The sequence below is a fragment of the Hippopotamus amphibius genome, chromosome 6, assembly GCF_030028045.1.
Source record: "Hippopotamus amphibius kiboko isolate mHipAmp2 chromosome 6, mHipAmp2.hap2, whole genome shotgun sequence".
In the NCBI taxonomy this organism is placed as follows: domain Eukaryota; kingdom Metazoa; phylum Chordata; class Mammalia; order Artiodactyla; family Hippopotamidae; genus Hippopotamus; species Hippopotamus amphibius.
This window is the reverse complement of record NC_080191.1, coordinates 113436129-113450566: the sequence shown is the minus strand read 5'-3', so window position 1 is coordinate 113450566 and position 14438 is coordinate 113436129. Positions and strand designations below refer to the sequence as shown.

At 34.0% G+C, this 14438-nt stretch overlaps 1 protein-coding gene across 1 annotated transcript in view; it reads right to left on the bottom strand.

Annotated features, from left to right (window-relative positions):
* DNAJC13 (DnaJ heat shock protein family (Hsp40) member C13) overlaps positions 1-14438 on the bottom strand; it is a 108890-nt gene that overhangs the window by 43595 nt on the left and 50857 nt on the right. Inside the window, exons 22-31 of the mRNA XM_057738611.1 lie at positions 13379-13532; positions 10762-10865; positions 10495-10654; positions 9210-9272; positions 8388-8489; positions 6821-6925; positions 4958-5160; positions 3788-3872; positions 1007-1161; positions 281-326 (exon numbers count right to left, since the gene is read on the bottom strand). Of these exons, the coding sequence (XP_057594594.1) occupies positions 281-326; positions 1007-1161; positions 3788-3872; positions 4958-5160; positions 6821-6925; positions 8388-8489; positions 9210-9272; positions 10495-10654; positions 10762-10865; positions 13379-13532 (1177 nt within the window). The remainder of the gene's footprint in view (positions 1-280; positions 327-1006; positions 1162-3787; positions 3873-4957; positions 5161-6820; positions 6926-8387; positions 8490-9209; positions 9273-10494; positions 10655-10761; positions 10866-13378; positions 13533-14438) is intronic.

Below are 14438 nucleotides of genomic sequence, written 5' to 3'. Positions count from 1 at the left end.
AATGTAAATTTTACACAAAGGGAACAAATTATATTCATAGCAATATCAGGTTATAATTCATATCTACGATTTAAATATGAAGTCTAATAGGCAACATTTATTTTCATTTCAAAAATATTAGCTTAGACTTTGTATGTGCAAGGAATGCAAAAAATGAATAAAACAATACCTGCCCTCACGTGCTTATAACCTAGTAAACATACACAGCTCAGGAAACTTCAGTGCCAAGACAGCTTCCCCAGTATTAATGTCACATATTCTGAAGATTAATCTGGCTTACCTCCTCTGACTTGAAAGCCTGTTTGGTATGTGTGTACTTCAAAAATCTAGGGAAAAAAAAGTTATCAGGTATAGGAACTGATTTAGATTTAGTAACCTTAGTTTTCTAAGACCAGATCTTTTTTTTTTTTGACATATAGTTGATTTATAATGTTGTGCCAGTCTGTTGTACAGCAAAGTGACTCATACACATGTAGACATTTTTTTTAATATTCTTTTCCATTATGGTTTATCACAGGATACTGAATATAGTTCCCTGTGCTATACAGTAGGACCTTGTTGTTTAAGACCAGGTCTTTTATATGTAAATAAGAGCCACAAAAAGCAACTTGTAAATCCATATTCCCAAACTTTTAATTTCTAATTAAGGCAAGAAATTAAATGAATTAGAAAAAAATTTAAATTATGGTCATATTACAGTTATGTAATATAAAAATGTACTCAATTTTAAGAAAAAAGCAAAACGTAAAACTGTATAATATGAATACAATTATATTAAATCTGTATGATTAAAATACTAGATGATGATACAATTCTTGTTAGATGTGATAAAATGGTGTAATTGTGAATAATTCTTCAACTATTCTAACTTTCAAATTTTCAGACATATAAACAGCTCTTATAATGAAAAATTTAATAAAAGCAATGATGTGCTCACAAAAAAATTAATAAATCTGTCCACATACAATTCAAGTAATTTCAAATAGATTATCATTAGAGCTCTTACCGAGCAACAGGAAGCACATTGGAACCTGTATACATCATGATAAAGAAAAATACTCCACTAAGATAAAGTCGAGGTAACTGTGGGTTATCCTGCATAATATGGTATAACAAAATAGCAACCTTCTCAACAAGGATAGGGTCAAAGGTCAGCAGCAGCTAAAAAAAGAAATAAAATGTCTGTTACTGGGCTGTAAAAACCTTGCAGCATCATCATTCATCTCAGGTTTACGCATCTCATGTATTGAGGTTACAGTTTCCCATCAGTAGTAACAAAATAAAAGTCAAATTCAATATGCTTGTCTACCAGGTTCTAAATAGATTTGACAAATATTCTATAGCATTTAATGCAGAGATAGTAAAATATTAATAAAGAATTGATCAAAATTTATTCATAAAAAGCACAAACATGCTGAAGCTGCTCTGTCATGATTATAGATAAAAGTAATGTTTCCTGTGGGGGACTTCTCTGTTAATGACAAAAGAGAAAAGAAAAGTAGCTATACTCTGGGTTAGTTTCAGGTCAGTTGATTTGAAATGAAGCATCCTCTGAAGACTATTTGAGAACTCAAAGAGTTGAGCAGAGTACAGCTTTCAGTAAAACAGCACTAAAAAACAGTGCAGGTACAAGTCGAGAGGGTAACCGAATACCAGTAGTGCTATTACCACAGAGTATCAAGAGATGTGGTCTCTCTGAGCTAGCAATGCTGAAGGAACTATGCAGGATCACTGGAATGAATCTGGGCTAACAAAAAAAAGCATACAGTACTGCTACAACAAAACACGTGCTAAAGAAATTTAATGTCTTATCTTAATAAAAGTGGCATTTCAATTTCCTATCAACACTTCTGAAGAACTCCCAATTTGGAGTTAAATGCTACCAGTAAAAAAATTACAAGAAGAAGAAGAAGTACTAGCTCAGACTAGGGGTCAAAGTTCAGTGTATGAGACTGAACAGCCATATGTCTTTAAGTAATTTAAATTTCTCTGTTTTTGGTGTCCTATCTGTTCAACAGGGTATTTAGATTATACAAAGTAAAACAGTACTATGACATATTTTACAAAGGAAAAACTGAGATACAATAAGATTTTCCCTCGTATTAATGGTGTTTGTAGTTTAAGACTCGACATCACTCTAACAAAAATACAGGAATTAACAGGCAACAACCTAGAATATTTGAAATTGTGACTATATCAGAAAACCTAGCACATTCATTCACTGTATCTTAGCCCATTCCAAAAATTCTGGAGCTGTATCAGATGGTAAAACTGGTGATTGCTCTTAAAGTCAAATGATGTACAGAAATCTGTACCAAGCAATGTAGATGGATAATGTTCCTGAAAATCACTACAGCTGCCTAACTGTTCTTAGCAAGGTTAAGGCCTCCTGGAATATAGAAAATTAAGTGAAAACAAAACTTCTAAGAAATATTTTTTTGAACTCAATATAAAAAAATATGGGAGGCATATACTGTTAAAAGCAGCTAGGTTTATCAATAAATTTCTTCTCTTCAATCATTCTACTTGTTTAGATATTACTAAAAATTTTTGGTTAATTAAAATAGATCCTCCCCCCTAAAGTTTCATGCTATACTGACCACAGCTCTTAAAATTTGTTTTCCAGTCAATCCTCCCTGGCCTGAAATTCAACCTCATTTGCATTTACTTCTCTCCTTTCAGTTTCATAAGTCTTGGGAAAATGTTTGGGAGAGGTAGATTTTCTAGGCATGGTCCTCTCTCTACATGTGGAGAGGGGCCAGCGTAGAAAACAAATCCCTCTCCTTGCACCATCTCACATATGCAGCTGCAGAGACACCTAGGCCAGGGTGGTAGTGGCTTTCATTTAAGCCTCTGAAAAGAAATGCCCACAACAGAAAAGCATACAAATGTTGAAATGCTTCTATTCTTAAAGAACAGAAGTTGGGGAGAATTCTTTGAAAAGTTGATAAGACTGTCACTATCATATTCAGAAGTCTTCTTCATTACCAGTGACTTAACACAGGCACACACGTCACCGTGAAGATAAAAAAATACTGAGTAACTCTCCTCTCCCTTTTCACATCAATGTACAACTGAGAGATACAAACTGCACAAGTTACTGACATATTTTAAAGCCACGCCATGTGTGGTTAATATAAAAAAATTAGATTTGACAACAGAATAATCTATAAACAGGAGGGAAACATTGACCTGACATCTCTGTGACCTGACTTAGTTAGGGCTCATCTGGAGTTTAGGTAACTTAATTGCCAAAGAGCAGAATAACAATAAGAAAGCAAAGATACTTAGTATATGCTACATGATTTCAACTCAATGCTTCGGATAAGTTGTTATCCATGAAAACATATAACTGAGAAGACTCAAAAACTCCGAAGCAAGCTGACAAGACTGCTGTAACTATTTCTTAAGATATACAAGCCACCACGTCCACATCTGTGGTCTGCTGGTGTGCTTCCCCATACCCCTAACAACATCAACATGCACCACAAACTTGAGTATGTCACCTTTCAGTTATTACGTTATGATTTTTAAGAACAGATAGTAAATAAAATCTTTTGAGAATAATTCTGGAGCCTGGAAGCTTCCCCATGTCTAGGCTCTTGGATATGCAACCTTCCACAGTATATTCAGAATATCAACTCAATTAGGAGTAAGTGAAGTAAGTATAATTCAGGCTATTTGAAAATGGAACAGACTACAATAAAACAGACTAGGGCTCACAATAAAATTAGGAAAAATGATTCTTAAAATAGTGTTCCTAATTTATAACATAAAAGTAACTTACCTGAATAATATGCGGAAGGCAAGCACTGTCTGACAGTAGTCTTTTCACTCTGGGTAAAGGCCGAATGATGGCATTATCCTGATCCCTAGAAAAACATTTTTACGGTCAACATTTGATATATTTATTAAAATTTGTATGTTCAGAGCATATGACATTCTACTAGGCATGAAGCATGTTACCTTACTTTTTTGTTAATGAAGACTAAGCTCTCATACAGCTGGGAACATGATTAGGTATTTTGGTTTAAATCTATTTGGCTGCTTAATATGACTTCATTTCCTTCCATAAGATTTCCTTGAAAAACAGTACCCTGGAACAGCCAGAGACTCTTATTTATTATTTAATTGATTAAACTTGGTGTTGTCCAACACACTGTCAGTGGATATTCCCCCCAAAGGGACTATCAAACTTTTTCATATAAATTTAAACCTTAATTTAACTACTCTCAGTATTTTCCAAATGTAGCCTTAATTTTAATGTTACATTACTTCTAAATACTAACTGTGTGTTTTTAAGCTTGATCTGAATTTTAAAGAGAACTGGAACTATGAAAGCCTCAAATGCTATAAAATTGACAATTACTCAGTAAATTCCATCACAGAATATCTTTACTAGAGTAATAAAACAAGATGATATATATGCAAATTTTATAAAGATTGAAAAGTTCCATGCAACAGTTATAATTATGACTATCACTGGATAACAAAGTCTCACCTTCACTAGTCAAGTGGGACAAGATGTGGGCCTAGACTCATGCCCTTAAACCAGGAGAGGCTAACCTGACAGATTAGGAGCAGGCACAGGCACTCACCACTGTCCACAAACTACAGTGTGTTTATTTCAAAATGTTCACACCCGACTCAATAAATATGACAATTGTTACTGTTGCTAGAGAGCAGCTAGTAAGCCTCAATTTTGTAACATTATTTGAAGTTTCCCAGAGAAAGTTGCTTTTTAGGTACTTTATCAATAAAATTTGCAAATTATTTCTTTATATCTTGTTTCAAAAAGCTCCAAAATTCAAAGCAGCGTTCCCCCAGAGCCACAAATGGAAAGCCTTTGCTCTAAGTCACTAGAACAATCCCATGCCTTAGCAAACACCCATACAAATGGGGAGAACAAGATGTTTTAGAGTCCTGTTAACCATGGAAACGTTCAATTACATTTTACCTGCTTGGAAAATATCCACACATTGTGATCAACATGTTCAATATAAGGGTAGCAAGGTCAGTTTCATTTAGTACAGCCTGTCCACTGGCTAACAGACACCACTTAAGCTGCGGTATTGCCTGAAGTGGTCGCCATCCATCCATGCCTTGAGCCCAGCATCTGGTTTTTGCATTTAACGTTCCTTTGGTCCACAGTTCTTGCATCTAAATGAATGGAAGGCACCATTATTGCAAGCAGACCAAACAAACTGAAAAGGTTTGTTAATGCTTTCTATTTTACAGAAAATACAAACTAAACTATGAAATACACATGCAAAATCACTATTAGAAAACAATAGACTTTTGTTGACAGGCCTTCAAGAACTCAAATTTGGCTGCTAATATTAGAAAATAACCATTTAGTTGGCCAAACTGCAGAGCATAAGGAATACTGGAAAGAATAAAAACTGTAGGCAGAGTATAAAACCACCAATACAAACAACCAATTATATATAAGCACAAGGCTTGGTCTTCTACAAAGCTATCTTTGACTAAATTCCAGCTAAGCCTGGGAAGGCAAGAATGGGAGGGCAGGACCAAACATCACCAGATGTTAAGATGGAAATTGCCCTTGGACCGTACAGGCAATCTGCAATGAATTTAAGACTGCGTATTAAAACTTACCTGTTCATACCATAAAGAAGCATTATAGCTTAATGTAATTATTAAGGTACCAATTATTAAGGTATTATATAAAAGTCATTAAAAACCTGAGCGCTACCTCCATAACAACTTTTATTTTATTTTTAATGTTTTTAAATAATTACTTTTTAATTGAAGTATAGTTGTGTATAATGTGTTAATTTCTGCTATACAGCAAAGTGATTCAGTTATACATATATATACATTCTTTTTATATTCTTTTCCATTATGCTGTATCCCAAGACATTGAATATAGTTCCCTGTGCTCTACAGCAGCACCTTGTTGTTTATTCATTCTATATATAATTGTTTGTATGTGCTAACCCCAAACTCCCACTCCATCCTTCCCCTTCCTCCCCATCCCCCTTGGCCACCACAAGTTTGTTCTCTATGTCTGGGACTCTGTTTCTGTTCTGTAGATAAGTTCATTTGTATCATATTTTAGATTCCACATATAAGTGATATCATACGTTATCTTTCTCTTTCTGACTTACTTTACTTAGTATGATAATCTCTAGTAGCATCCATGTTGCTGCAAATGACATTATTTCACTCTTTTTTATTCTGAGTAGTATTCCACTGTATACATGTACCACATCTTCTTTATCCATTCATCTGTCAGTGGACATTTAGGTTCATGTCTCGGCTATTGTGAATAGTGCTGCTATGAACATAGGGGTGTATGTATCTTTTTGAATTATAGTTTTGTCTGGATATATGCCCAGGAGTGGGATTGCTGGACCATATGGCCACTCTATTTTTAGTTTTTTGAGGAACCTCCACACTGTTTTTCATAGTGGCTGCACCAGCTTACATTCCCACCAACAGTATAGGAGGGTTCCCTTTTCTCTACACCCTCTCCAGCATTTGTTATTCGCAGACTTTGTTCTAACTGGTGTAAGGTAGTATCTCACTACAGTTTTGATTTGTATTTCTCTAGTAATTAGCAATGTCACAACAACAGTTTTTAAACAGTAAGATTTGAAGACATGATTGTGCGTGTATGCATCTAGAAATGCAAGCCATCTAGTTGTTCATGTGGAAATAGAATGGCAGAATCCTTGGAGCTGATGACAGTAAATCAAATCATAGACTTAAAATATTCCACATCTTTGTATGTGCTGAACAGAAGGACATAAAAAAAAGCTAAGATTTCCACAAAAAGTTTCTCCAAAACACACACCTCATGAAATCCGTATGGGCCACTCCTTTCTTTGTCTGCATTGCCAAAGTACCATTCCTTCTCACTCTCCCTTTTCATATCTGGAGCAGCTTCGATTACATTACTCTAAGTTTTAAAAAGATTTAGTTATTTTTCAAGGCAGAAATCTAAGGAGGCAGATGTCATAAAAAGTTACACAGTTCTAATTTGTTGAGTTTATATTTCTTTAGAAATCCACCTAAAATTTTAAGTGACCTGATTTTAAGAGTTAAGGATTAGATGCCTAACCTAATAGCCCAAAAATGCTACTTCTTTATTATGCACTTGAAGTAAACAGTTTCCTAAATTCACTTGGCAATCTAAGCTAATTCAAAGACATGCATATTCCTGATAGTCATTAATAAATTCTCAGGACACTAAAATTTTCGTAGCAAAGAATACTGCAAAATAGCTATATAATCAAACATATACCGTTAACCAAAACCACAATGCTCAAAATACCACAGTTTGTTTGAAGGAAAAAACTCACTCCAACTAAAAGTTTCAATAAATATCTGAGATCAAAGAATTAACATGCTAACAGGGAAGCTTTTAGTGGTTTTAAACACTTTCAATTTACTACCCTCATGACAGATAATTCTTATAATTTCATATATCCATGTTTAAGAGAATCTAGGATAGAATTTTTATGTACTTAGTATATTTTATTAAAACATGATTTTAAATACCCTCATTACTATCAGCTTTTGGTTAGATTCATATAGAGAGGTATAGGAAAGTGGTTAAGAGCATAGACTTCTGAGTTCTAACTCTGGCTCTGTCCCTTACTAGGTGACGTTGGACAACAGTCTCTCTGTTCCTCACTTTCCTCATCTGTAAAATGGGAGGGCCGCTGTGGAATTTAAAGTGTTAATATACTATGTGTACCAGAATAGTACCGAGTTCCCTGTAATATGATACAAGCATTATGATTACTATTATTTGTACCTGATAATAGAAAACGCCATGTCCTAATATTCAAATAGCACTTTTGTACACAACTCTGCCAAAACATGACATATCTCCTCAAACAAGGAGATTAAACAAAAATTTAACATTAACACCAAAAATATCACCAATGAGCCAAGTATAGATCCCTTCTATAAGTTAGGTAATAAAAAAGGCCTTTCAGTAGAGACCTGCAGATCTGTCCTCTAACTGGCTGGTTTCAATAAGGCCTCCAGATTCCTCAAAGCAAAGTATACTCTCGGTGGATGTCAATGCTGAAAGTTCTAGTTACATAACTGATGGATTCAGTTTAAATCCTAAAGGACACATTGCCTCAAAATAAGCCACATTAGAGATGCAGTTACTTTAAAAGACAAAAGAGACATGAGAAAAATAAAACTGGATCGTCACTGTCCATTTTGATTATTTCACTTTTTGAGTGTGTGACTTAATATCCCAGGCATTAGTACTATCATAATTATAAGAGAAGTAGATGCATGGCCACATATTCTAACATATTTTCAGGTCTGTATGACTCTTTTGATCCTAAATTTGTACTCAAAGAATGTTAAACTTGTAAAATCTAGATAAGTGTACATACTTGCAGTGGCACTGTAGCTCGGCTCACATGGAGATGTGCAAGGGTAAGCAAGTCCACAAGGATTCTAATTCCATTTGAATCCATGAGGTCCTTAACATTTTTCTGGAAGACAGAAACATGTTTACATAACTTAAAATCTTTCTCTCCAATAGATATTACTACCTAAAAGGCTCTCAAAGAAGAGAATATTTGGAATCTTTTTGGAAAAACTGACATGTAACTGATATTACTAAGTATTTTCAGGATTTTGTGTTCAAGGAGCATAAATTTAGATAAAAATTAAAAAGGCAAAACTATATTACAGAAAGATCACATAAAGAATTTTTACTTAAATATATTCTGAGCAAAACAAAATAAACAAATTAAAGCCTGGCGGGAATAACACTCAGGATAAACTCACTGGTTCTACAATTATCCTGCGTTTTTCCAAACTCTCTTCGTTAATAGATTATTCTATACTCAGAAATAGAATCAGTTTGTTTTTGTAAGCAAGATAAAAACTGGTAATTTCTTAGAAGTTAGGAAAATATTATAATTTAAATTAAATTTTCCTAGGACTTATTCATTTTATTTCATTTAAAAATATTTGCATTATTTACTAAAAGTGAGAATAGAATTAAGCACGTCAGTGTTGGTTTCAAAAATGAGTATTTGGCAAAAACTTTTCCCTTCGAGAGTTGAGAGCACACAGAGCTTCCTGACCTAAAAGAAGATAAGACAAGAACCATGTCTTGATAATTAAGCTGAACTGTAATCATTTATCTTTGTTACATAATGTGACTTAATTTGGAAATAATAGCATATTTATGCAAAATACTGTACCTTATTAAGGATCAACTTGTTAAGGAAGAGGATTAACCTATCTCGTTCAAGTTTATCTGTGCACTATTGAAATAAATGAGAATTTAGTCAGAAGTGAAAAGAAACACAAATTAAGGCATTACCATCACTAGACAAAGTCAACCAATAGCCAGAAAGAAATATCTTGTAAACAAAGAAAATCAGAAAAGACTACCAATTATTGCAATTCCTCAATGTTTTACATTCTTTGTAACTTTATAAACCTTATCTAATTTCCCTAGAAAGGCAGTTATTTTAAGTCACAGATTAATATATAGCTTTAAAAATGTATATAAAAATTGAAGGAAAGAATTGGCCCAAATGATACTCCCAAGTAAAAATTCTAAAGAATTGATAAGTGATGTTTCACATAAAATCACATCACCATGAACACAAGAAGGAAAAAAATGTATCTGCCTAAGATACAAATGCTATGCCTCAAGTACTCAGGTTCACTGTAATAAGAGTGAATTAGAATTCAATAGTGAAATCTGGTGTTAACAGCAAAAAATAAGGGTTTTCATCTGGTTATTTCCTAGGTGCTTTGTGAACTTACTCAGAACCAGTTTTCTAATCCACAAAAGCATGACTGACACTTAAGGCATTTACAGCAAGCACTGGTGACCATTTTAAAAACTGGTGAAATGATTCTAAGGCAGTTCACTGAAATTTAAATTGTTAAATGTAAGAGGAAGGTAAACAGAGGAAAGAATAAAGTGTATACACTGTAACAGGTAAGTAACACTCAAATTTGAGCTGCATAATAGAGGAAATGATCAGTTTGTTCCTTCTCCCACCTTGCTCAAACGTTAAATGACAAACTTTATTAAAAAAACAAACAAAAAAAACCACCCAAAACTGTGCTAACTTAAGGTTTCCTTTGTTTTACTATTTTCACATTGAAGTTTAGTGTGTTAGCATCATTTAAGATTTTTCCAAAATGTCCACTGCAAAAGAACATTCAACTCTAAATTTCTTTTACACACCTACCCAGCTTATCCATACTTAAAGACTGGCAAATAGGTCGCTAAAGTTGTTCAAAAGCAGCAACTGAAAAAAATAAACTGACACGGACAAATGCTAACCCATTAGTCACTTTCTTGTGCATCCAACTTATATTTAAAGAAGTATAATGCAAATTACAGAAAAACTCACGTAGAAAGGTATGGCAGCAATGTGATCAAATAGAACTTAAATTTAGTTTTAAAAATTTAACATATACTCCAATGACATTATCAAAGAGCAGTATTTTTAATGATATCCTTACCCTCTCTAACATTCCAATGATATATCTTGTATCTGTAAAAGGTCCTATTTCTTCATGACATCTGCCATAAACAATAGCAAGGGCTTGTAAACATAAACACTTCATGTTTACTTTTGGGGTGAGCAGGAAACGATGATAAAGCTCATTGAAAAATTCATACCTAGGTTTTACAAAAAGTTCACAATAGAATTAGCTATGAAAGTAACAGTAAAAAAAAAAAAATGTAACAGTGAAAACAAATATAACAAGATATAAAGAGTAGCTTACGATCTCTTAATTGATCCACTGTCTTCATTCTCATCTTCCTCCAGTAGTAATCTCAGGTAATAATCCCCTATTTTGATTTCCTCTGCCAAGCACTCATACTTAACCTTTATTAATAAAAGCAAAGTACATTATTTTAGTTTACAGTACTTTTTTTGGCAGTTTTCACATAACCACTTAAATTCTTTCTGTTCAGAGCTTTTGCTTTTCTTGATGAGACAGCCTTCAACAAAAAAAAAATCAGTCATTTCTTAAAATACCTGGTAATTCATTAGTTAAGTGTTCACCAGTTAAATGTTGAGAGTCAGAATTACACACTAATTTTATGAATGTAAAACTTGCTGATAAAAACTGTCCCAAGACTATATGGTGTCCACGAAGACTTAAGGGAAGAAAACACCGAAACACCATTAAAGGATAACCTGCTTCATTCCCTTCTCGGCTGGCCACAACCAAGCAGGAAGTAAATGATCCCAGGCTACACACAGTTTGCCAAACTCACACAAGGCACCTCAGGTCTTCCCTCACCTCCCAACACATCAACTACATTTTGTGGTACATTTTTATACAGTATTCATTCTTTGTATGTACAATCTCTCCAGGTTACACTACAGGAAGTGATATGTGAGGGAGTAGCGCAGTTCCTACTGGGGTTTGTCTCAAGCAAAGATTTGTAACCAACTGTAAAAAGGAATTTCTTTTCTTTTTTTTTGGGGGGGGGGGTGACTTTTAAGTTGAAAAAAAAAAAAGCATCGTATTGTCCAATTGGTCACGATGCTTTTTTTTGGTTTTTTGGGTTTTTTTTTAATTTTTAAAGGAATTTCTTGATCAGATTACCAAAATTCTTTTTCCAAAGACTAAAACAGATGTTTTCTAAAAATACAAACTATACAAAATCAAATATATATGTATAGCCATTTCATTTTTTTCATATAAATTCTGAGTTTTAATTTATTCAACTCCATTTATTAAGAATGTAAGGTATGTGTCATTCACTGTTCTAGTCATCAGGGATACAGCATCAAACAAACATAAGTTCTGTCCTAACAAGTGGGGAAGGTGGGAAGGGTTGGGGGGGAATGAATTGGGAGATTGGGATACAAAATTGTACACTCTAAATATATGCAGTTTATTGTATGTTAACTGCATCTCAATAAAAGTTCTTAAAAAAAAAAAAAGTTCTGTCCTTATGAGGCTCTCTGTAGAAAAAGAGTATTTTAGGCAAAGGGAACAGCAAGTAGAAAGACCTTAAATCAAGAACATGAATTTGGTGTTTTCAGGGAAGCCAGTGTGGACAGAGCCAACAGTGAGAGAATGTTAGGAGATGAGATCAAAGACACAATGCTTGGATGTAGGAGGTACAGATTTTGTCTTTTAAGTCATGTTAAAGACGCAGGCTTTTACTAAGTGGGGTGAGAAGCAACGGGAGGGGAGCACTGGAGGGCTTGGAGCAGAGAAGTGACAAGATCTGACATTACAACAAGATCACACTGCTACTATGTTGATAACAGATTATAGAGAGGCAACGGGGGAAGCAGGGAAATGGCTACAATCCCATAGAAAGAAGAGGGCTGGGTTCCCGGTAAATTTTGAAGGTGCACTGAATAGGACTTGCTGACGAATTGAATTTGGGGCATAAGAAAAAAGATGATTTCAAGGGTTTCGACTAGAAAATAAGGACTAGCATTTTCTAAGATCAGAAAAACTGCAAGTGAATTGAGGTTTGAGGGAAAAACCAGAGCACAGTTTTAGAGCTAAGTTCTTGAAGCTTATTAGATATCCAATTTATAGGATAAAAGTATGAAATCTAGGAAAGAAAGTCTAAGCAGGAGATAAGAATCTTGAAGCCATCAGTAAATAAAAAACATTTAAGCCATGAGAATGGATGAGATCATTGAGGCAAAAAATATAAATGAAAAGAAGCCCAAGAACTGATCCTTTGGGGCCAGTCAACATTTAGCAGTTGGGGCAATAAGGGAAAATGAGCAAAGGAGGCAGAATGGACAGTGAAAGAGAAAATCCTGGAGAATGCAAACTCCCAAAACCAAAGTAAAGTTTTTCACAAAGAGGAGGGAATGAACAAAAACAAATCATTAACACGTTTAAGAAATGCAGTTGAGTTGAACAGCAAAGCCTGCAGGGTCACGAGCAGGCTCGAATTTACAGCTATAATAAAAATTTAGACATGCATGCAAGATTATCTACCACCAACATGTTTCTTGTTCTTATTTTGTCATTCTTCACATCAATATTTTAATACGGCAGCCAAAAATGGCCACATTCAAAGTACCACAAAAAGTCTATTAAACAAGCTACAAGAAATAAGAGGAATAGGCTATGTTTCAATAAAGGATCTAAAGAGGGAAAAAAGTAAGGAACAGATCTAGAATGCACAGGATCAAATTTATGAAAACTCCTACATGATTTTCAGGTACAAAGTTGGGGTACTTAAAATTAATTTTTCCTTTGTCTCAGGCAAAGTGAAAGTTTTCTAATATTTCCTTCATAAATTATGAGTGAAAGAAAGACATATGTTAAACTACAAATTAAAAACAGAAAAAACTCCAAAACCAATACATACTTTAAAAAAAACTAATATACTACAAAAATTAAAATTTACCTCAAATTCATGGTGGTTCCAGGAGATCACATTAGCACTACCAAGCTCTCTATCAATATTAAATGCTCTCATTTCAGATTCAAGACTGTCTCTCAATTCTTCTCGTGTTTTGAAATTCCAAATTAAGTTTGACTTGGCATGGTCCTGACCAAACCTATATATACACATGTAATCAGAAAATAGCGGGAAGCAATAAACAGTTTTAAAAATCTATAAATATCCCTTACTACAACTAATAATAAGCAACAAAACAGTGGAATTAACAATGTTTAGCAAGCGTAAAGAAAGAAAATAAGATCCACTCTGTAAAGTAAGTATAGTAAAATGTTAATGGTAGAATTTTAGTCACAGGTATACAGGGGCTCACTGTAAAATTCCTTCACCTTTTCTGTATGTTTGAAAGTTTTCATTATAAAATGTTGGGGGGAAAATGAAGCCAAACAATAAAACAAATCTCTATGGATTTCAAAACAATGGGAACTGATATTTCAACTTTAATATTTATTGCATATATAAACTTCAGTCAGAAAAGAATTATAAGCAGTTATCAAATTACAGGCTGGGGATAAGAATTTCTGGATAATTGGGTGTGAAGTGTGTGGGATGAACAAGACTCTAGATTAACAACCTTACAAACGACCCAAGAAAAAAATACAGCTAAACTGTCAAGCTCTGATTGATATTTTCAAAATACCTTCCTTTTATTCCTGGAATTACTTAACTATCATCATAAATTTGCATTCAAATCTGAACTGGGGTGGGTGGGCTTTACACCCACTCACTTACAACCTGCAATCCTTCTAAAAAGTCTGATGCCAGAATTCTAAGGGAATTCTAGGAAGGACAACACAATTGAGGGATTCCAGAGGAAGAAAACCAAGGCATATTCTTAAGGCCATATTATATACATACTACACTTTAAAGTACTGTGGGAAGTTCCCAAAGCACATATTTTCCCTTAATCAATAGATCAGCTCCCAGACTCAGTACTATGAGTTATCTCAAAAAAGTTTTTGCAAACTCCCCAAAATGTTTCAAAGTCCTATGTGTGCATAACTGT